This window comes from Eleginops maclovinus, chromosome 12, assembly GCF_036324505.1.
Source record: "Eleginops maclovinus isolate JMC-PN-2008 ecotype Puerto Natales chromosome 12, JC_Emac_rtc_rv5, whole genome shotgun sequence".
Lineage (NCBI taxonomy): Eukaryota > Metazoa > Chordata > Actinopteri > Perciformes > Eleginopidae > Eleginops > Eleginops maclovinus.
In genome coordinates, this window is record NC_086360.1 from 6724407 (window position 1) to 6748731 (window position 24325).

The window sequence follows — 24325 nt, forward strand, 5'->3', positions numbered from 1 at the left end:
GGCTTTTACGAGTATAACATTATAATATAAATCATACTAGGGCTGCATTTTTATATACAATTAACCATGAGTGTCCTGGTATTGACAAATAAACAGCAACATAAAAACCACCTTTGTAACTTTGGTCCTTAAATCTTCGTAAGGGCACATTCACAAGAAAACACATCACAGCAACCTCTTTGCTAGGGCCTTAACTTACAACCGCTCACCAGTCCGGAAGCCACAGGATATTATCGAAATGTTGTTGATGGAAACGTACATGAAAACAATGTTGATGGAAACATTTTTGATGGAAAAGTTGTTGTTGGTTGTATCCTGGGGCAGCCATATTTCAATGAAGCACATTAAACTGCACTCCAGATATTCCGTCTAACTCAGTTAACAAATTTAGCTTGTCCATTCCATTAGCCAGTGATATCACCTTCCCAATGATTAGAGGGGGGAGCCATGACATATAGCTCTTTTTCTTTATAAATCTGGACCAAGCTCTCCTCCTTCGTCTCTTCAGTTTGCCCTGCATCCTCTGATTCCTTCAGATTTCTGTGCGGGTAACCATTGTTCCGACCAACTGGTGTAAACAAGACACCCATAAAACAAACAAAATCTCTCTCCACGAAGATTTAGACACTTTAGAGAGGAATAATAAGTTACACATAGAATTTATTCACGTAAGATTGAATAAGAAAGCAAAAAATGTAAAATAGTACAAACTTGCAGAAACAACTTCAGCAGGCTGCATGCACTGAAGGGAAACACGTGCCTGTTTTTTGTATTTGACTTAGCATAGCCTCATCCAGATTGTAACAATAAAGTGCAAAGTTAAAAAATATACATAATAATCATGCCCTCATAAGACACCGTGCCTCTCTACATGGCACAATTTGAGCCCCTCGTTAGTCATGAAGATCAAACATGTCAGAGTGTCTTTTGTAACACCAGGTACTGAAGAAGGTGATGAGTTACATGTTGAGGTTAAAAACAAGAACAGATAGCTACTGTGTGCATAATCATCATCAGGCAGGGGTTTTGGTCACACACACACTACTCTCATTCCACACACACCTGCACACACTTTTGGCTGTACAGAGTTTTAACACTTGGCCTCAAGTCATGATTGATAGATGCTGTTTACTTGTGGGCAAGGCACTCAATTTCAACTTAAGATGCCATTAGTGACAAACAATGCATTCCCAAAGGAGGAAAAAAAAGCTAAAATAATACTTATTAAGGTAATTATGAGTTATAGATGCCATTAGTGCTCAATGGATCATTGTTATTGTGACTAATACTTCATTGGTTAGTTTTCTTGAGGTGCTATGATTTTCAGACAGCTATCCAATTATTGATAACGAGTGTTTTCCTCTCGATGAAGCATCATTAACATGCAGCAGTTTTGAACTTCAAGAACGTTCAGAGGACTAATGCCTTGCAGAATAGTAATACATGTTAACCACACACTAAACCATATTGAGTCACACAGAAGGAAACTGATTCAGTAATGCCCTCAATAGGTTTTTTGACGTTTTAGTTGTTACAGTAGGCTATAGACCCACTCATGATGTTCTCAATGAAGGTCTTGAAATATACCTGAATAAGAAGGGTCCTATCAGTTTTACCCCCTGTGAGTTAGTCATATACTTCTTTAGGTTCAATACTAGAGGTGACCACTCACTTTTCAAAAGGTTTGATCCTTTGGAGGCTTCCTGGGTCTGAACGGTCTAGTGAAGCAAACTCAGACCAACTTGTAAAAAAAGAGAAGGGAACTTTTTTTGTTCAATTTTGCATGGGTTTTAGACCTACAAACTGTGTTGCCTTAGCATTTGGCTAATGTCCAGCAAACTCTAATAATTTCACCAAAACTTACAGAGTACATGCTAGTCAAAAGTGAAAAACCACATCTTTTAGCAAATCCAAAAGTTACCTAACAAGCTCATTTCATGTCAAATTATGACCAAGAGTTTGTTTATAATTAAAGAAACTTACAACAACAATATGGAGACCTTCTGACATTTACCATATTGTCACTGGGCAATTTAAGAAATGTAATGTAAATACTTATCAATGTATATTATTATGTATACATCAACATAAAAAGTTGTTTTCAATGAATAGGTCAACTTTTATTTTTGTTCTATGTATCCGTTAAAAACTCCCTATTCCGAGATCCATTTGGGCTTAGGGGAATAGTGCTGAAAGAAACGGTTCTCCGCTTCTTTTTTAACAAACTGAAATATTTGTTTGTTCTTGCACTTTTGCATTTTGTCATGGGTTAATCTCCTGATAAGCTTCAACACTTCAATGCATCCATGAATTAGTCTTGTTGTTTTAACTGTCACTTTTAATTTCTCCTCTAGCTTAAAATGCCCATGACAAATTTACGCACAACAACTATTTTCTCAAACCACTGGGTTTTCATATACAAGTACATTTCCCAAATAATGGGAAATACATGCTTGTTGTTTTTTTTCCGTTCTCTTTGTTTAATGCAGCCGTGCTCAGGATTCACCAAGTTAGGTAGGATATACTGAAACCAAATGGCGTGCAAAGGAATTAACATTCTAATTAAAATCTAATTATACTTTGATTTGCCAGATAATTATACTCGTGTGTAGCTGTTCTCTGGACTATTCGGATTTGATGAGGTGTGTTAGTGGTAATTACATCGCTGATATGGAGTTGTGTGACAGCGCAGTTTTCACACTGAGGCAAAACAATAGAAAACGTAGTTCCTTTGTGTAATCCATGTTTTAGTAGAGGCTGTGGTTTGATTAGTTAGTTCTTAGAGTACTAGAGAGAAGTAAAAAAATTGAGCATAAAGAAAAACAGGATATAATCAGTCCTATTAATGTTGTCTATAGCCAGTATTCCTGATTCAATGTTTTAAATTGTAGGTTTCATTACATTATTTAGCATTCTCAGGAAATGTTTGTACAATAAAGATCTTCTATGAAACCAATGTATTTTTTTATGAGGTTGAAAATGTATTTAAGATTAATTCATGCTATCAAGACAAGAAAAATAAGCAAAATATTAAGAATAAATAACGTAATTCAGTAATATGAGCTTTAAATTACTTTGTTATTTTTCTAAAGCTGTTGTGTTAGTATTTACTTTAAAACTGCCTCAGCCTGGGTACATTGTGTTAGTTGAACTGGAAACTCATCCGTATAGGAACTTGATTTTAACCTTAAATTACATTTCAACGCCATGTTCCAAAAATCATCTTGAGACCATCTGTACTTTAAGAACAATGATAAAGGAGGTCAAGTTCACTGCCAAAGCGGGCCAGCCAGACCCTTCTCAACTGGAGCCACCTATATTCAGACAATACATTTAATAAAACTAAGGACCTAAAACCTAGGACATTTTGAATTTGAATGTTTTGAATGATGTGTGATTATTATAACGTGATGTTGGTATGTTACAAAAATAAAAAGGAGTCCATTTCAGGCAGGGGGGATTACATGGGAAGAAACTCCTTCTGGCTTGATTTTGGGGATTTTAACTTTTGCTGACCATTTACATGCACAAAAACTTATATAACACACTACAGGAAAGGGAAAACCCACAAAAGCACAATAGGACCCCTTTAAGAGTGAAATTGGTTGGCTTAGGCTTTGTTGTACCAACCAGCAACATACATTTTAAAACAAACAAAGAAATTAACCTTAATGAGGTGCAGAAATTGCAATAAGAAGTATAAATCCCTTTTAATTCTACCTTTATTGAGAACATGTGTTGCAGCCGATACAGGCACAGCTCAATGACAGCTATGATGATGTCACTGTGAGTGCCTGACAGGGTTTTCACCTAATTCCATAGCTTAAAGTCATATCCTTCACCAGCTGCAGACACCTTGTTCAAACAAGAGGCATGCTCGATCAGATTAACATACCTGGAGTTTCCTGCTTGTCCTGTAAAACACCTCGTGAAGAAAGGTGCCATTAGTGTTTATTGTAACCTGAGGGGAAAGTAGTCAGAAGTGACGAAATAACTCATCTAGACTCATCCTTGAAGACTTTTGCACTTGGAAAGTCATTTTGGCCACATGTTCATATTGCATTTGGTTAAGTGGTGCTGTGTAGCTCAGTGGTGGAGCATGGCAGCAAAAAGATGAGGCAGGATCCAGATTTATGCACACAGCGCCATGGTGCATTGCCAGGTTTAGAGGTTCAGCTCCCTGTGTAGATCAATGAGTAGAGAAATGCACTATGTCTGCCAGGGTTGGGGATTTGAATCACACAATGAGCCTATCCATGCTGAGGATGGAGGCACCTGCCGCTTCCATAATGCGCCTTGAATAAAGAGGCACATTTAATTAAATGTCAAACAGAACATTCCTGGTGCTTTTGCACGTGTTGCATGTCATATCACCGATTCTGCTTATGCTTTCAATGAGTTACCATGGCAAAACGGATATATCTGTTCGGTATTGCATTGCAGCATTGTAAATAGCACTGCAGGTAACCAGATCCACAATACAGTGGCTTGAATGGGTCCACAACATGACTGCTCAGGGCCGCTGAATTATTGTTTCATAATACTTTATATCAAATAGTATTTTTCGAAATAATAATATCTTGAAAATACCATTATAGTAACATGGATTAAACATATTATTAGCAAAGACGTAAACAGCATTTCATTTACTCAACCTTAGGCCTCCTTAGAGCTCAGTTGGTAGAGCTGCGGGCCATGTATTGGGCCTTTGTTCAATGGAACCATTAGCTGTAAGTCATGCCCTCTTTCTTTCCTTTTTATCCCTGTCACTTAATAAAGGCACTGGTTGCCCCAAAAAATCGTTAAAATCTTTACTGTAACCCAACCTTTTGAAATGTAAACGTGTGGCTACTTTATAACTTGGTATTTAATGCACCCTGAAAAGGTTTTTGTACAGTTCATTGAAGGCTTAGTTCAAAATGAAACTGAGTTCCATCCACATGTAGTTAGGGGGTCCCTGTTCCATCTGTCTTTCTGCTAAAAGGTCCTAAGAAAACATTGTAACCCTTACTTTAAAGAAAAGGCCAACAATTTCTTAACAGTTTGTATTGTTTGGTACTTCTTCAATCCTATTCCATGTATGAGTTAGAAAAATTGGAAAAGAAGCAATGAAGAAACCCCAAGTGGAACAGAGAGTAAACACAAAAAGGCTCACACAATCACATCTCACACTCCGAAAATACATTTAAAAGCAACCATTTAATGCTACATTTCAAAATCCATCTTCATGCAACATGTTTTTTGAAACATTTTTGATTTCACACATGAAACGCCTCACATCTGCAACCTCTTCCTGCTCTGATTTTGCCAGACATACTTTTTCTTTTTTCTAAGAGTGACTGTTTTCTCTGTATTGAGAGAACCGTTTTGTTTGCCACGTTTTCATACTGTTTTATGAATTCTGTCACACATATAGCGAAAGACACGCTGATGTATCTTCTTCACTGAGAGACTCTTAACGTGGATGTCAAAAGATCATTTGGTTCATACATTATACCATTCCTGCCAGGTATTATTTGAATTGAGTGGATCTTCCGACATTTTACAAGTTATAATAACTATTAAAATGATATGGGATATGGAAAAGTTCTTTCAGTATCAAAGCATAATATTTTCAGGCCAAACAATACAAATGAGGTTTTAGGGCAACACAAATTCATGTTTTACTTTCATGTATGATATATTCTAAGTAGCCACAGGACACAATCTTTTTGGACACATTTGAATCGGAGGATGAAACCCTCTTTATTAGTCACATAGATGCACACAGCAGAGCACACACACAGTGAAATTGGTCCTCCATTTAACCCATCCTAGTACTAGGAGCAGTGGGCAGCTATTGTACAGCGCCCGGGGAGCAATCGGGAGGCGGGATTGGAGGTGCCTTGCTCAAGGGCACCACAGCAGGGCCTAGGAGGTGAACTGGGACCTCTCCAAGTAGCAGTCCACTTTCCATATTTCAAGTCTGTTCGGGGACTTGAACCGGCGACCCTACGATTCCCAGTCCAAGCCCCTACTGACTTGGCCACTGCTGGACAACTTTCAAAATTCTGTCTAAAATATTTCACAGCAAACCAAACTGTGTTTAATTCAGATAAATGAAACATGTAATGTATTATGTAACATTTAGAATACATATGTCAATGTAACATTACTAAGGACTCTTATGAAGAAATGAAGCAGATGTTATTGGGTGTATTCAATGGGACCTCCAGCTCTGAAGTCCAACAGCTGGTTCCACATCGGGCATGCGCACTGGACTGGAAGCTGATGTCGCCTTGAAGTACTGTTGGAAAAACTGAGTGTGCAGACATGAATACCAAACATTGTAAACAATAGCATTGTGCAAGCCTGTATTGTTCCTCAGAATTAGAGTAGTAGCATTCATTGCCAAGTAGTTTATTAACTTAAAAGGTTTAGTGCATACAAGTCACGTATAAAATAAAAATACAAAGTAATGTAAAGATCAAGAAAAAGAAAAAGAAAGGAAGAAAGAAAGAACGAAAGAAATCAAGAAAGAAAGACAGAAAAACATTGGATAGGACAATACAAATAGGAAAAAGTAAACTGTCAAAAATAACAACACGATAATGTACAAGAAACGGTAACATTTACGATATAAAAGTCAGATGCACATTATAACTTTTATAACCAAGCCATCGATGTCTTTTGCCTTACATAACATTACAACCATTTTAAGAAGAAAGAAAATCGCGCCTGCAGCACTCAGAACTACGAGCTTTGGAGGAATACATGAAGGCAACCTAACTTTTCCCGGGAGTGTGTACTTTAGCACAGGGAAGTTTGTTGTTAGCAGTGATTTGGGTTATCCTCTTGACAGGGTCGATGTGAGCCCAGCAGGCTGTTTGGTTTTTTGTTGAGGATGTGATTGATAGGTGAGTCAGGGAGATGAAGAAACTACAACGCTCGTGACGTCAGGGCGGTAATTTCCTTTATTTCGCAGGTCTGGTTGTTAACTTGGCTGTGTTAGAGGAACTTTGACATACATGTAGCTCCTCACACTGCGGGATGTGCACTTCATACTCAACTATTTGCGCCGTGTGAAGTTCCCTGAAGGCTATTTGTTTTGCTTTTCAACTCGAAACTTAACTCCATTTTAGTGGCAACAATGTTGGAAAAGTTGTCTCGCTGTTTCACCTCGGTGGGTGAACTTTTTAACGGAAAGAGTCGGTGGACTTCGGCTGCGGTAGCTGTGGTCTTCTTGGGCGTGTTTGCTTCATCTTGCTGGGCAGAAGAAGCATCCTGTCATGGAGCCTATGACCTCTACTTTGTTCTAGACAGGTAAGTACGAACAAAAGCTTTATTTTCTGTCCCTTTTTCATTGAAACTAACAATGCAAGTAACCTGTTCCCTGCAACCTGTTAAATGTAGTTTAACTTTCTTATAAACTAGGTGACTGTAAGGGGGAAGTGGGTCGCTTAACGCAGGTGTGATCGTTTGACGTGATTAGAAAATATGTGGCTTTGCACCTGGCTCTGTGGTGTCAAACACTGTTTGGTTTTTAACCAAAAATGAGGTCACCAGTGTTATGTTTGCTTCCCATTTGGCCAAAAGTGTGTGGACACTCCTCTTTAAACATGGCAGAGATTTGGACAGGAGTGTCAACAAAGTCTACTTTTGTCAAAGGGAAGTCTGAATGATATAGTTTGCCAAGAAAATGATGCCAATGGTTTGGGTAAGGCCCTTGACCGCATGACCACATCCACAAAGACCAAAACTAAACGGTTTGGTTTGCTCTCTAACTTTTGATAGTAGCTGTGCCTATATTGTATCCTCCTTATTGCACTATTTAATTTGTGTGTCTTTTTAGCCCCTATGTATGTTGCATTGTTGACAGAGCCTGGGATTAAGATTATCATTGAAAGCAATATGCTGTAGGTGTTTTACAACTACGATGACACTACCCTACAACATGTTCAAAAGAAAAACATTTACGAAGGTGTAACATATTTCGATCAGAATCAGAATACCTTTATTTGTCCCACAAAGACGATATTTACATTGTTACAGCAAAACTAAAGAGCCAAAAATAGCTTAATATTAATTAAAAAGCATGCTTAATATAAGTGTAGATTTCTGAATAACAAAGCAACAATTTAATAACATTTAGTATGAAAATTGACAGTGACATTATCCTTGTAATGCACTACAGGCCTTTCAGCTGTATCTGCAGCCACAGAAACTTTGGCTAAACCAAAACAGACTTGTTCTCCCTTAGGATGCATTATAGAACTCAGTTAAAGCTTATGAAAAATTGCAGGAAATTAGTTTGAAACCGTGCCGGCCTGGAAAGCAAAACAGCATGTCTTCAAAATTGTTAGGAGTAATATCAAATATGTGTAGTGTGCAGACTTTAGCATGCACAACTCTTGTGAAGATCCATAAAAGGTGGTACTAGATGTGAATGTTCAATCCTATATGGCCTGTCCCTGATTGGCTGCAGTTGTGTTCACCGCATAGAAAAGACTAATCTGATAAACCTCATAGAACCACACAGCTCTAACCAGGTAGTTTTCTTTGGCTATTGTTAACCAAGCCGTGGCCATGCTGTCTTTGAGAAACATAGGGTTCACCATGTAGTATTGTTTCTGTTAAATACCTCCTGCTGCCGATATGGGGCAGACTTTTTGAGTCACCAGAAACTAGGATGGCATTTAAAAAGTTTAGGTCTCAAAGCAAGTGGTCCATAAGTCCCATTTTCCGAGTTTTTTTCTTCCAAATTCCAGGTGTTCATGACAAAATGGATGTCTTTACTCAAATTGAATGTTACAACCAAGTTTTTGTTCCAACTTTAGTAGGAGTTTGTGTGTTGTTACAGTCTGAAACATTTCTGATTATTCTGACTCCAAAAGAATGCTGTAAACTGCCATAATAGTAACCAAAGTGTAAAAATAATTTGTGTATCTGGGCTAAAGACAAACAGACAAACCGAGCAATAACCACCCTCCTAGGCGGAGATTATGACCTTAAACGTCAGTGAAGTCCTTAAAAGTTGTGTTTTAATTGTGCATACACTACTAGCAAGAAACAATTGCATCACCATTTGGAACACTCTTTGGCAATGCACCACTTCCTGTGTTTTCAAGTGCTGCTTCAAACATGCAAATACCGCACAGCTACCTTCTGTCAGTTCAGCAATACTTTGCATCAGCGTCATACAAAAAGCCCTTCAATATATTTTGGAGAGTATACAGCCTTCACAGCATCTTTTAATCATTTCCTCCCCCAGCTTGGAATCATGCCATCAAGGGCCGTTGAGTTGAAACACTGCTCCCCTGACCCATTTTCAAACTGCTCCACCCTTGTCTAAATAGCTAAATCACAGGATGATCACTGAGATTATTGGAACGAGCTTGACCAAGTGCATGAATACATGTTTGAGTTGGAGGGTTTATTTTATTCCCTTTTGCACGTTTATATTTGTGAAATATAGAAGCCCACTCTGCAGTGCATGCTCCTTCGTCAGGTTGTCAGGGTGCCAAATAGTAGCATGTCTCTTTGATGGGAGTTTTTCCCTGCAGATACAATCGCTCTACTCTCAGACTTCCTGCTTGTCCTGATAAGACTAAGATCCTAATGTCAGCAGTTTTGGGCTTTGCCGCAATAATCAGAAGCATTTCTTTACAAAGAAACATCCCTTTTTAGTAACCTAAAACCAAGTAATGATATTTGATTCTCTAATTTGAATAAGCCTTATTTATTAAGGGAAGCTTCCGTGAAATCCACACTCTCTTTTACAGAAACATCCTAAATAATCTCTGAGTAACACACATTCACAATCGGATGCTGAGCAGCACAGTGCTAGTCTGATGTCATGGTACAAAATGCCTTGCTCAAGGGCAAAATAAGGGAGCACTTTTCAAACCCAGATTCATCCTGCAGGTCCAGGGATTTCACTGGCGTTCATCCAAGCTCAAAGTCTTCTGTATTCATCACAATAGCAATAAACAGATTTTGGGTAATTTAAATTGAAAAACAGTGCTGATCAATTGATGTCGTGAGACCTAACACTACATAGCTAATATAGACAAACCCAAATATTATAATTTACAATACAAACACATCAATAATAACGCACATTGTAACAAAAATAATGAGGGAATTACTATTAAACATGGTTTAAACCTGGTTTCAGTTCAAATGCTCAGTCGCATTGTAGGTTTTTTCCTTTCATGTACTCTATGACCCCATATAACAGTGCAGAGTGTAAAACGTGAGCTGTTTGTGGCCAACATAGATGTTAAATAAGAGATAAAGTTACTATAAATTACAATAAGAATCTCAGCATGCCTTTGAACATATATCTATTTTTATTATATCTTGCGATAACCAAATCTCACAAGATACTGAAGTTTTGATGGCCATTACCGCACAGCAGAACCGGATCAAATGTAAGGAAATGCAGAACACAGAACTAAAAAAGGCCAAAAGACCACCTATGCTCATCATTAGCACTATAATCCCATTTTTGATTAGTCCTGGAGCAAATAAAATACATTTGTCATCACATTAAATACCACTTTAACACTGACACAATGTGGTCAAAGTGCACTTTAACTTCTCCTTTCCTCTCGCTCTGTGTGACCTTGTCTTTGGGGCAGCAGGGAGGAGAACGAGGTGTCATGAAAGATGAGCCTCCGAATGGTCAAACCCCTCTGTTTTATGTTCTCCGCACATACTGTACATTGAATTGTAATTATTGCGTTAACCTCTTTGTCGTTACATCAAGGGCATATTTTAAAGACTTATTGAAAAGGGCAGAGGGCTACAGGTTGACACTGCTTCCAGGTTTTGTTCTTTTATACAAGCTGACATAAGGAAGGAACTAACGTTTGCTGGAATAACAGGATATAACAGAATCAATAAAGGACAAAAAAGCAGGAATACATTTGGGAAAGATCTTTTCTCCAAGTAAAATAAATCTTACAATCCCAGCACAAAAATACTCTTTATTGGACTTGTTGACATATTTGGATTTAGTATGTTAGAAGTAGAGTTTATTCCTCTATTATTTCATATTTGCTTGCCTGTTGCTCCAAGTGCACACCTGGCCATCTTTTACTGAACCTAGATCTTTTTATTGGAGGATTTTTTTTCCCATGTACTCTTAGAGAGTGTGGCGTGGAACCATTACTCATATTGGCCTGGACACACTTACTGTCACATTGGTCTTCAGCATTCGAAATGTCTTGCCAAGTAGATATGTAGAAAGCTAAGCTCCTGTGAAAATGTGTGTGTTCTAACAGCTGAAGTGGCTGCTATGCAACACAGACCTATCAGCACAATTATCCAGCATGTGGATGGTGTTAATGTCCAACTGTGGCTGTGGTGCAAAGCACAAATACTGTACAGTATTTTCTCCCCAGCGTACAGTCTGCTGCCACTGACGAACTGCAAACTCACTGTTGTCTTCTCGTTTTAGGTCCGGAAGTGTCGCCAATGACTGGGTCGAGATCTACTCGTTCGTGAAGAACCTCACCGACAGATTTGTGAGGTCAGTACAAAGCTAGTGTTGATGTCGGGCATTTTCTTGGAAACAAAGTTTTAGGGTTTCATAATGCTCGCAGAAGTGAATTATGCTCCACAGAATAAGATTAATGGTTTTGAAATAAATATAAAAAAAGATGTTAAAACTGTAAATGTTAAAAGAATTCGGGAAAACAGATTAACTATCTCATAAAGATGACGTGGTAGGTCAACCTTACACGGCCATACCAAAATACCTTTTGTTTTGCATGTTTAATACATCACGGTTTCTTTTGCAGTTAATAGCTATAATTACAGAGCCTACGACATGAGTTGCAGCTCCCACCTGTTTTTACAAACTATCAAATAGCAAAATCTATGACACCCTTTTTGCACATAATTCATTAAAAAGACGAAAGCAGAGAAACCAGCTTGAAACGTTCAGCTTGCATAACGTTTGAGTCAAACGGCGCCTGCCAGCACAGTACAGACGGCGGCGACCCAGCCAGAATGAAGTGGTTGGTTGAAGAAAATAGCAAAGGCACCAGGTGGGAGTGGGTGGCAGAGAGGAGCAGTCTTCTGGGCTGTGAGAATGGCCATTTGCACCGGGGGGGTCCGGCTCCACACTTATCCCCTGCTTCCACCACAGAACGGCTGACAGGCAGACAATGTACAGTAAAGCAAAAGAACACTGGAAGGCGACGAGGACAATCTGCTAAACAATGCTCGCTCACCAAGAGCTCTTCTGTCGCGCCATGTGGAGCGAACTGGACTACTTCATCAACCCCCTCCCCCACCGCCACCACCCTCTGATATGTCCTTGGCATCACTGCGTCTTAGTCTTTCTATACTGCCTTAGCGGTAACGTATACAATCACAAGCCCCACCGAAAGCCTTAAGTCGCCACCCACCATTTATCCTCGTCTCCAGCTACTTTTAAGTCCACATATGAAACTTGCAGACAGGATGTGGATGTATATGGCTGCTACCGCCACCAGCCAAATGTGGCCGTGTGGCTTAAAGATTGTGCTAGGTTTGCGGGGGACGATCGCGACTGGGCCATGTGTCACGTGGGTGAGAAATATCAGCACCTCTCCTTATGCTCCGAAGGCTTCGGATCTCTGAAGGAAACACTTCTGTGCTTAACTATCTGAAGTTTAGCTCGCTCCGTGGGATAGAATCCGTGTGCTATGTGTTTGTTACAGACACAGGAAGTAACTCTGACTGAATCTCACGAGTCTTATACCTTTAGTATAATACTTTAAGGGATTCAGGGAAGTTTAAAGGTTGAAATGACTCGTTACTGATCGCATGCATGATTTAAAATAGAGATGATTAGATCCTACTTTCTCTCCAAATTCCATTTCTGAAAGCATATTTAGTCTTTTTATTTCCTTTGTCAAAAAAGCTAGTGAACTCTAACTATGCATTGGTTGAGGTTTTTAGGCTTTTGTTGTATTGGTTTTCAAATTGTGGATTTTTTGTAACCACAGGAACTATTGGTCATATCCGTACTATTGGGTGGTGCATGGCACAGTGGTTAGGGGCTTGGCCTGGGACTGGAAGGTCACCAGTTCAAGTCCCCGAAAGACCCTGAGCAAGGCACCGTTCCCTACACTGCTCCCTGGGTGCTGTACATATGGCAGCCCACTGCTCCTAACACTAGGATTGGTCAAACACTAGGATGCAGAATTCTCGAGTTTCCCCACAGGGATTAATAAAAGTACGTCTTTCTTTCTTTCTTTCTTTCTTTCTACACTAAACATTATATAATGTCGTTATTGTTCTAATTTTGGATTCATTTTTAGATAGGTTGATGTATGCTGTTGCTCGACAAACATCTTGTATCTTTGAGATGTTAATTTAACACATCTTGTGTCAGTGTGATGTGTGGAGCAACATTTAATTCTTCAGGCCATTATGCACGCATTTACATCCTCAGAATTAAGTTAAGTGAAATTAATTTAATCAATATCTGCATGCAGACTTGTACTGCAGATTGGGGTGAGGAAAAAATACATTTATTAGATGCTTTGATCACAGCTCACTGAGACTGAAATGGCAAGCGCAGAATCAGAATGTGGAGAAACGGGATTACGATATTAGCAAGATGAATAAAGAAGAGTAGCACAGAGTTTAGAAAATCTCATTTTTATGTAACTCATACTTTGCATTTTAGTCTGTAACTTAATAAGGAAAAATACATCCTGTTTATGTACGGAGAAAATGGAAGGCTTGTTGATTTAGTTAAATATGAAATACTTTTGTTGAGGAATCTGTTATATTGCTTGAGTAAATATATATTTGTAATTATTGTTTGAGTACTGATAACCGAACCTCAGGTATTCTGTTGTCACAAAAATGGTGACAAACCATTCTCCATCACTTAGAATTGTGGCAGTTTGGGGTACTTTTAAGATGCTGTGTAACTTTTATGATTTAAGTACTTGTTCTTGAATGCACTTTGAAAAAAATCACAGGAATGTTATTTGTATTGAAGTATTTTTCCTTTGTGGCGTTACAGCTGTAACTAGAGGGAAGTGTTTGACTGATTTGTAACCATTTTTGCAATTCTCAATACCAGCAAGTGAGAGTTGTTAATTTTCTTCACTTTTTGGCTGATTTCAATTTTCACAGTGGGATGTATATATTTGTATATATTTCTGAGGCTGCGAGTGTGCTGCTATATAACAGAGGGAGTGTCCGGACAGTTCACACCTTATACACTCACAGGTACAAGGTACACCATATCTGTGTAACAGGAGGTGTGTTTATGTGTGACTCATCCTCACAACATGTTTCCTGTCTGTGAATTGATTAATCACTTCCTTCCATCCCACCGAAGCTGCTTTAAGTCCTACACTAATATTAGTTGACATTAGAAGAGCCCCTTCTGTTTGCTCGATTATACTCCTCTCTTTAATTCTCCATAACTGAGCTGAACCTCTGTGGGATTATATATAAAACTGTCAGTCACACTGACTCCTGAACGAGCGTTTTACATGTCGTACTGTGTGGGGGGTGGATACAGAAGATGAAGGGAGGATATGAGGAGGAGAAAATCTGAGTAAATATTACAACATTATAGTATACTTTCCAAACGTTGTGCTGAGTGTTATATTTTGATAAAACTTAACATTTCTGATTTCTATTATTTATCTTTTTTCAGCCCCAGAATGAGAGTCTCGTTCATCGTGTTCTCGGCCAGAGCACAAGTCCTGCTGACTCTGACCGGAGACAGGTACTGAACCCTGACATAACCTCTGTGCAATCAATTCATATTGCTCTGTAATTACAATACTGCTTCCATGGATACTGTACCTTACCTTTTAAGAAGTTTCATAGATTTTCTTTCATATGCTTTTTATTTATTGACTATCGTTAACAGATGCAGAATACATGCATACAAATTCATGTTTTTACATAAAGTATAGCCTAACACAACAAAGAAGCAACAAAGAAAAATACAAGTGTGTATAAAACGTGCAGACATGCCAGTGATAGACACAGGGCACTAAGATATGATCTTAGTATGTCTTCCAGTTGCTACCCCCTACTTCAATTCATACTTCATTAAGGGTTGAAATAAACCTAGGGAGGATTTTATAAATAAACATTCATACACACATAAATATATACCCACCTACAGTATACCCATGATCATATACAGAACATACAGTACATACTTTAATATGTATGTGTGCAGACATAGTGAGCAGGTCAGCAGAACTGAAAGCAACTAGTAAGCAGTGAAGAAGGGGAAGACATGCTCAGTGTTTTGGCACTTATAAAGGAGCATTAAAGTCATTAAACTGTCACGGTTTTTGCCGTAGTCTTTAAAGGTCACCTTTTTATTCTAAATCCACGTTTTCACGTCCTTTATACAGGAATGTGTGTCGCCTTGTGTTAAAAGATTCGGAAAAATTCAGGAAGAAAGATTCTCTCTTTTGTCCCGATCAATTCATATGAAAGCCTCTCTTCAAAGTCTCTCATTTTGTGAATCAACAATACTGAATGTTCAGCTGGATGTTTAGCTGTTTTTTTGCATCTCTGTGATGAAGTAACCTAATACTCAGGTAGCCAAACTATTTATTCATCAATAGCTTCTTATCGGATTGTTGCAGGATAAATAAAATGCAAAGTCTTTTTCCATAATTTCTCAGTTCTACCACTATCAGCTTATATTCTAAGTATCTTTGGGGAGTCAGTATAATTATCTCTAATGATAAGGAATACATCCTGATTCTTCATCTTTGAAACTCTCAAAAAGGAGGATTTCAGTGTCAGAAATCTCCAAAATACAAATACAACAAAGTAGAAGGACCACAGATGTCATTTATTGCTAAGTTTAAGGTCACAGTAGACATTCCCACAGCACCTTTGTGGTCCTTTGAGTTCCTTTCATGGTGATTACAGTAAAGAAACCTCAACCAAACATGTGTACAATAAATGGAACTACAGGATTAAGTAGAACTGAGTTTGAGTAATATCCAATTTGGCCTAAATTAGGAAGGCGTCTACTATATGTATCTGTAAGTTTAGTACCAGAACAACATTTTATTACAGGGTTCAGTTGATTTGGGTTTTCAAGAACCGTCTCTTGCGGGAAAGGTTTGCATGATTGAGGTGAGGGATTTATTTCCCTGGTGCCTTAAAAGGCCAAACTGGATAGTACAGTAAAAGTGCCTGTGGACCAAAATGTCAACCATTAATGTTTTTGTGTGTTGTTTAGATACAAGATAGAAGAGGGTCTGAAACGCTTGCGGGACGTTAAACCAGCAGGTGAAACATATATGCATGAGGGAATAAAAGAGGTAAGTTAACTCTCTCAAAGAAATGATCAGAAGTTTTGTTGCAAAGATACCTGGAGCTTGAGATGTGACGTAACGTTTGGTGTCATTGGAACCTGAAGGCCACAGCTCAGATTCAGACGCAGGCGACCAAATCTTCCAGCATCATCCTGGCTCTGACCGACGGGAAACTTGAAACCTACATTCACGAGCTCACAGTGAAAGAGGTGAGGTTCATATTGTCTAACAAAAATCATGCTTTACAATTTCGCTTTTCCAAAAAAAACCAATTCTACCCTTTTGTTATTTATTAGTGAAATATGTCTTATTTTTTCTGAATGTGATCTGGACCGGGCATTTCAAAATGTTTTGTTGCATCCATCACCCTGTTGCACATCATCTCCTCATTTGTTTGATCCTCAGGCTGACGAGGCGAGGAAATTCGGAGCCCGTGTTTACTGCGTGGGTATCAAGGACTTCGATGAGCAGCAGGTAAGAAAGCTTGAGTCTTAATCTGAAGCAGTGTGCGCTAAATCACATGTAAAACGAGAGACATGTTGCCATGTTGGGAGAGCGTCAAGAAAGGTAAACACAAGTATTGTGAGTGCTATTACCTGTAATGAGAATCCATGTCTTAAAGTAATATCAATAAAAATCTCGAGTAAACAACTCCTGCAGCATAATCCACTTTTCAGAGGCTCATCTGTCGTTCGTTTTGCTCCACAAAGTGAACTCATAAACTGCACTACATGAAACAGCGGGTGTTGCCTTTCCAACACAACTACCAACCAGTGTGGAACCATGAGCAAAAAAACAAAGACACTATAACAAATTGGTCGGATTAAAATATGTTAGTGTACTGTGTATACTTTTGCATTAATATTGAGATAGTAGTTTTGAATTCTGTTTTAGTTCTGTTTTTGCATAGGACGTTTTTAGCCAGAATTTAAGCGAGTGAGCGTTGATGTTTAAAGTGTAAGCACGGCGTCCTTCTAATTATTCTTTACTAATGCCTCAAATGCATAACAAAACCCATTGTATTTGTGTAGATATATTATCAGGTTACATATATTGTGTTTATATATTTGCAGTGTATACCAGTCATATCCGTTATAGACCATTGTTCACACACACACACACACACACACACACACACATATACACACACACACACATTGAACTGGCCACAGGAAGAATGTCCACAACATATAATCTTCACTGATGTCAGTGATGTCTGCCGCTTCACTGTCCCTCTCCCAACATGGTGGCCTGTCCCTTGGTAACCATTGGTAACCACCCCGTGATGAGCTCTTATTAAGTCAAATCACAAAGACAATATTGCTCCCAGTTTGTGCTGAAGTGATTTATTTTTTTTTAATGGTTGAGCAAAGTGTTTGCCACAGTCATGCCATCTGCTATGTCTCCTCCTGCCCATGATATGAAAGCAAAGACAGTGCTCCGTCATAAAGAGGAAAAGAGAAAAAGAAGAAAGCAGTTATTAAACCTCTTCTTGTTAACTCCACTCTTGATGATACCAACAGCTTGCTGATGTAGCGGACACCAAGGACCAAGTGTTTCCTGTCAAAGATGGCTTCCACGCACTCAAAGGCATCGTCAATTCTGTAAGTGCGCCTACTTTCTGTTTGTGTGTATGTGTGTGTGCTTTTGTGTGTGTGTGGTCCTGGACTGCAGTCAGCTCAAGTTTAAGATGGATGTATGAGGAAAAACAGGTGGAATTTAACATTAATGTCCGAAATAGGAAATAATTTAAATAAATTGTCCTTAAAAAAGAAAAACAAATATTTTGGTAATCAAGTGTTCAGAAAAAATTCCCTGCCCTGGCTTTCATTGAAGTTTACACACATTAATGCAGAACCATTGCATGGAAAATGTGTGTGTGGAAATAACTGCTGGCTGTGTCCCCACTTTGTAGACAGAAATGGAAACGTCTTTGCCACTCTGTAGCAAATGAAGACGTGCAAGCAGCCTGACAGTTAGTCACTGTCGATATGACGGCTTTCTCACCGTGTTTTTATTGTGTTTAGGACACCATTGCTTTCATTTTCGAAAATAAAAGCCAGCGTCACGCATCAACCCCATCTCGCTGTATCAGTGAATAGAGTCCCTTTAAACCGTGTTTATATGAAGTTTCCCTCCTCACCCACTGCCAGCCAATTAGTGATATTTTCCATTTGCTGCAGCTTTTTTAGCCTAAACGCTGTCAGCCAAGGCGGGGGTTTGCATGGCTTCAGTTTTACATGAATGTGAGCCCGGAGCCCTGCGGAGCGCACCGACCTGAGCTGGACTTTGCATCTCTGTGTTTAGGAAAAGACGAAGCTGTGAGACTTGCAGCCGGAGGGACGCAGAGCCAAAGGGTGTGTCTTGTTTCTGTTGTGTGATCCAAAGTAAAAACAACTATGATTGATTTTTCACAGCGCGACTGCAGATTGAGAGAAGGTTGTCTAAAACTGTGGCTCTCATTCCCCATGCACGTCAATTCAGAATATGCAAAATACCTATTTTTAATTCCTTATTTTAATAATTTAGCATTGTGATTACAACACATGTTAAAGTGCATGTGTGATGCATTATTTTATTTGAACAACTGCATGACCCCAACAATGCCTGCTGGCTCTAACCTGAGTCTGAGACAGAAATAAAAATGCGTCTTTAAAAGTGCTTGAATCCATACATTTTGGAAGAATGGAATATGAAGTTGTGTTGGTTTCTATTCCCATGTTTTACTGTTTACCCATCCTCTTAATAAGAAACATTAATGTTTCATCAGTAATTAATCTTTCCCCATGTCTCAAAATATGCCATGTTCTTGGCTCAGGGATTAGGTCTTTAGAAAGTCCTTTATTTGATATTCAGGAAGGTTTGGGAACCCTGTTTCTGCAACATCCTAAACAGTGAAAATTCAACAACGATACCTTCAAATAGGTATAATGTTTATTAGATCATTATAAAGCATTGGTAACCATGACTAGCAAATAAACAAAAGACAAACATTCCCCTTGTTCTGATTTATAACATCATCTCTAGGAGCATGTGAGTCTACTTGTACAACTTGTTGAAAGCCTGTGAAAGGGTGGATTTGATTATCTATAAATGGAAGAAATATGCTTTCAATCTGTTTTTGATGAGCTAAGAGGGACTTTATTTTTCGTTTTAAGAGCGTCCACAGTGTCACAAGGTCGCCCATTTGCATTAAAACCATTTACATATTTTTCGATCTTTCCCCCAAAATTATGACAGCCTCTACAAGTTTGTCCTGCACAACAAAAACAACAACATAAAGCTCATCCCCTCAGTTCTTCGGAGGCTCTGCGCACAGTGCCAACATCCCAGTGCATTCTTCTCTGATTAGTAAAACTGGATTCCTGACTAGTTAGCCTCCTCGCTCCTCTTTTTAGATTTGGAGGATTTCAGATCGTCTGTGCAGCCTTTTGCTGCAGGCTCTGCCTCAGTGACCAGCAGGGTAAAACATTATTTTTTCTCTGTGCTACACTGGACCATTGTTGTCTAAGCTGCGGGCCTTTAGGGAAAACCCCAAATTGCAAAGTAGCCATGTCGTTATTGTTTACTTTAGCTGCGACCGGTACAGTGTCACCAACTCCAACATGCATTCCTGTTTGACACTGTATGACAGGAGTACCCTTCCCACCTAATTATGTCCGCTAAAAGACCTAACCGGTCTGACACTTTCAGAAAGCCCAACAGTTACACTGTCTGAGATGACTTCAGATATTTGGACGACTGCCTCGTTCCCCCCCTGCAGCCTGTAAATAATGTTTGTCACTCGATCCCAGACAAATGAAAAGCTGCTGTTTGAGTTCTAATGCCTGTAATCTCCACTGTTAAAGCTTTTAGTATAAGTGTCTCCAAAATGCTGAGGTCCTTTAACCCTGACAGATTACTTAATTTACCCAAACATCTTTAAAAAGCCTTACATTTCGTTTGATTACTTCCAAATTCCTTATTTACAGCAACATTTCTACACTTGAATGTAATTCTCTGAGTCCCTCCTTCATTTTAAGCAAAGGCACGCAAGCAGTCCTTTTTTTTCCCCTCCCCTTTTTGCTCGGGCACTGCCAAGGAAGTAATTAGATGGGGAAAATAGTGGCTCAGAGGAACAGCAGCAGATCCTTTCCCTCCCAGCTGTCATGTGCAAGCCTCTCCCCTTTTCACAATCCCATATCAAACCATCATATTTAATAAGGCCACTGTAAACAATCCCGTCTTCCTCTCCTCAGATTGAAGTTTCACCCAACATCAAATGAAAGGTTCAAGTGTCCTATATTGCAGTTAATATGCTTCTTTTTACCGACTGTGTACTGGGATTTGCATAGTTTGTCCTTTGTTGATTTATTGAATCGCGGCGGATAGTGCGGCTCCATGACAGTGGGCTCACACAGGCCTCTTTATATGATAATGCGGGATCCCGGAGGTTTTTTAATAGATCTGAGAAATGTAATAGTCTTGCATAATTTTCCCATAAAGGCTAACGCAGCTGCCGTTCTTTCCTCCTGTTCTCCCCGCCACCGATATTTAGCGCTCTCCTTTAGACGCCAGGCCCTGATCAGGAGCGAGACATTTCTCAGGTGTTGCACCCTAATCTGTTTTCTAAACTTGACAGAGCCGATAACAGCCAGGACTTGATGTATTTATTCTTGGCCCTCAAGCGATAATGTACCCATTTAATTTGTTTTCCTCCAGATATTAAAGCGTTCGTGCACAGAGATCCTGAGTGTGGAGCCCTCCAGTGTCTGTGTGAACGGTGAGTGCATCCTCCCGCTGCACTGTGCACACGTCATGCTTTCCAGGTCCATGGTTACTTCCTGCTTATTTAACTCAAGATACATTTCTAAGTATGCTTACGGACGAGGAGTAGATCAATCACTAAGGGCAGTATAAGAGACCTGCATAACCTCAGATTATTTTAAATCAAGGCACATGTTGCATTTATTTATCAATTTAAAACACATCCCTTTATAGATTGATCCACTGAACCCTGTAAGGCCCCAGATTATGAACCTTTGCTCATCCTCAGATTATGAGTTTTGAGCATTTAAGAAATATTTAATTTCATTGAGTTCTGGTGGCCTAAATTCATGAAAGTATCTTGAATTTCACTTAAAAACTAAAGTGAAAGTAAAAAAATGTGTGACGGAAATGTATTTTTCTTAGAAATTCATCCTGCGACCCTGATTTATCACCCTAGGTTAATTGGGTGTGACCCCTGGGTTGTAACATCTGTAAATATTTTATAATTGAACTCACAGAAGAGACAATGTCAAGTGTCCAGCTGTGCAACACACAACATAAACTACTGAAGTTACACACAGTTCAAACAGGATTCTGCTACTGGTCCTGCCAGCCATCTGAAAGCTTTGATTTTGCTTTTGCCTGGCACTCATTCAAACTCCCACAGTGCTCATTTTGTTTTTTTTCCATATAACTTTAAAGGGGCCCTTTTTTTTGCGTTTTGGGGTTTTCCATATTCTTTAGTGTGTTATATTTTTGTGCATTTAAATGGTCTGCAGAGGCTAAAATTCCAAAGCTTCCTCAAGAGGGAGTTTCTCTTTTTGAACATAAAAGGATGTGAACGAGTCACAGTAAAGCTACAATCTGCAAATATGAGACCTGCAAATGAACAAAATAGGGCCTACTTTAAAATAGTGTCAGTTGGTTTAAAAAAGGATAAAGAAGACTGTGAATAACTTATTTAAATAGTTGTTTTAAAAAAAGTGTGCAAAGCATAGTTTATTGATAACAGGCTGTTGGTTTAGATCTGCACTGTGGCTGCATTATCTACATATATTCTGTACATGATCCCCCCAGTCTTATCTTCCATTTGTTTTACATTCCACAGAGTCCTTCGACATCGTCCTCAGAGGGAACGGCTTCACTCTCGGCCGCAGCAACGAAGGCGTCGTCTGCAACTTCATCGTCAACGAGCAGACCTTCAGTAAGTGCTGGAAATCACAGTTGATAGAGTACATGTTGCATTCACACCATCACATCTACAGCAGAGCCTTAACCACGGGGCTCCTTAATGAGCAGGCTCCTCATGCTGTGTCATTTGATATGTTTTAATCACTATGAAAGCAAAAAATGTGGAATCACGTTATTAATCCTGTCTGGCCTCTGTCTCAAAGCCCGCGAAAATTATAATCAGAATCGGTTTTCTCACCAAGTAGGTTTACACATAAAATGAATTAGCTTTGGAGCAGAAGAAATAGAGATCTGTTAGGGTTCTCGTGATCATGATGTAACAGCTTAATAAAAAGCCTCTTGTAGTTTTATTGGAAACCCAAGTGGAAGTCTGCCGTTTTGCATTTACTTTGCAATTTATGCGATTTCCAGGATCTGTACTATAAGAAACTCCAGTCCCACGTGAGATTTAGTCCAATTGATTTTAAATCGATCGTGGTGATTGAAAGGTGCTGTGGCAAGTGCCATGTAAGTCCTTCTTGTATAGTTTGATATTCATGGATATTCAGCGCTTTCTAACCTTTTCTGAAGCCGTCGACCACATTTGAAAGTTGGAAGGTGAACTAAAACAAAGCTCATTACACAAAGCAGTTATAAGAACATCTTCACAACTCAAGCAATGTGACCATCCAAAGAGCCCTTGAATGCACCATTGGCCTTACCTGCGGCCTATGCTCTCGGAGGGCCAATGTGGTGAGTCTTCAAACATCATACATGAGTGCAGTCAGACCTGCTCAGCCTCCCTCCACATCTCCCTATCAACAAAACAAACCTGACCAACTGCTATCTCTTAGCAGCTCCCCACCTGATCAGATCAGAGGAACGGAGGCTATATAGGTCACTGTGCTCCTTATTTTGAGTTCACAGTCTGTTCTGTCAAGAAATCCTTTTACAAGAAGCAAATAGGATTTGGCACCGACAGCCAATCTTTGCAAGCTCTCATTTGGCCGTGGGATCCGCGGGATCGACGACTGCCAATGACAACACTTCCCTCCTTGATGGGCTATTTTTGATTTCCATCTCAACTTGACGATAAAACACTAAAAAAGAACTCCATCCGAATGAGTAAGTGGCCATTAGCAGATGTCTTTCTGTTGGTCCTTTCTCAGTTTAGGCTGTCTCACATTCGCCCACTGGGGGCTATTAATTCCCTTATTGGCTTTTGCATGTGTTCAGCACAGACCTTTGCAACAGGGGGGCACCTTATAATTATGGACAGGCATCATGGCAACTATGGAACACACACAGCACATATGTGGAGCAGATGCTATAGTCTTCTCCATCAGCAAACCAGCGGGAGCCCGAGGAGACGAGCAGGGAAAAATAATATCAATAATCAGAGCGACCTCCGTCAGACCACACACACGCACACACACACACACACACACATATATAATAGTTAAATGATAGTAATAATGATCAAATTGGTCATATGAAACGATACATGAATAATAGTTTCCTTACTGATTTAAAGATTACATTTGATACAGATTGTAACAACAGTTTAAAATATTTGATAATTATTGTGTAATATTGCTTTATTTGATATTAAAGGAATGTTTATTTATGAAAGAATCAAAATTCAAATTGTATCAGATTTTCAGAATCAATGCACACTACAAATCTAATCAATATCCGCCAACATTCACGTTTTTTTAAGGTTTTTTTGGTAGAGATCTATAAATCTGTGATGCCCAGATTTTTATTGTGTGCGTTTCTGTGTTGAGCACCGGTCTCATGCTGCTCTAACTTCTTTTGGTCCTTCTCTGACGCTTTTTGACACGTTGTCTTTTCTTCTTCTTTTGTTCTTCCAGCTCATACACCGAGTTATGTGCGTAATGACTATCTGCTGTGCCCTGCCCCGATGCTCTATGAAGTGGGACAGTAAGTAAAAAGTGTTGTTACATATGCTGCCAATATCGACTTTCTTTTTGTCCGATTTTTTTATAATTTTATATGCACCTACAGTCTATGACCCAACTTTCTGTTTTAGTGTTTCAGACAAATATTGCTAATGAGTGGGGAAAAACTGTATACAAATGTAAAAATTT

General features: G+C 39.2%; 1 protein-coding gene across 3 annotated transcripts in view; it reads left to right on the plus strand.

Annotated features, from left to right (window-relative positions):
• Positions 1-6787: 6787 nt before the first annotated feature.
• antxr2a (ANTXR cell adhesion molecule 2a) overlaps positions 6788-24325 on the plus strand; it is a 69976-nt gene continuing 52438 nt past the window's right edge. For all 3 annotated transcript variants that reach the window (XM_063898142.1, XM_063898140.1, XM_063898141.1), the window contains exons 1-10: positions 6788-7302; positions 11444-11515; positions 14657-14728; positions 16220-16301; positions 16400-16504; positions 16701-16769; positions 17819-17899; positions 20997-21057; positions 22153-22248; positions 24089-24158. In XM_063898142.1, coding sequence (XP_063754212.1) covers positions 7130-7302; positions 11444-11515; positions 14657-14728; positions 16220-16301; positions 16400-16504; positions 16701-16769; positions 17819-17899; positions 20997-21057; positions 22153-22248; positions 24089-24158 — 881 coding nt within the window. In that variant the 5' untranslated portion in view covers positions 6788-7129. The remainder of the gene's footprint in view (positions 7303-11443; positions 11516-14656; positions 14729-16219; positions 16302-16399; positions 16505-16700; positions 16770-17818; positions 17900-20996; positions 21058-22152; positions 22249-24088; positions 24159-24325) is intronic.